The sequence below is a fragment of the Myotis brandtii genome, unplaced genomic scaffold, assembly GCF_000412655.1.
Source record: "Myotis brandtii unplaced genomic scaffold, ASM41265v1 scaffold97, whole genome shotgun sequence".
NCBI lineage: Eukaryota > Metazoa > Chordata > Mammalia > Chiroptera > Vespertilionidae > Myotis > Myotis brandtii.
This window is the reverse complement of record NW_005372020.1, coordinates 1,071,311-1,071,555: the sequence shown is the minus strand read 5'-3', so window position 1 is coordinate 1,071,555 and position 245 is coordinate 1,071,311. Positions and strand designations below refer to the sequence as shown.

The 245-nt window shown below is 66.1% G+C and overlaps 1 protein-coding gene across 1 annotated transcript in view; it reads left to right on the top strand.

Annotated features, from left to right (window-relative positions):
- Positions 1-245, top strand: part of ATP6V0A2 (ATPase, H+ transporting, lysosomal V0 subunit a2) — a 21,794-nt gene that overhangs the window by 11,897 nt on the left and 9,652 nt on the right. Inside the window, 1 exon segment of the mRNA XM_014533348.1 lies at positions 46-245. This exon segment is cut by the window's right edge and continues 8 nt beyond it. Coding sequence (XP_014388834.1) covers positions 46-245 — 200 coding nt within the window.

The window sequence follows — 245 nt, the reverse complement described above, 5'->3', positions numbered from 1 at the left end:
GAGCCCAGCGCTGCCCGCCCGCCCACAGCCGCGCTCCTCCCCCAGGTGCTGCACAAAACCGAGGACTACCTCAGGCAGGTGCTGTGCAAGGCGGCCGAGTCGGTGTACAGCCGCGCCATCCAGGTGAAGAAGATGAAAGCCATCTACCACATGCTCAACATGTGCAGCCTCGACGTGACCAACAAGTGCCTCATCGCCGAGGTCTGGTGCCCCGAGGCCGACCTGCAGGGCCTGCGCCGTGCGCT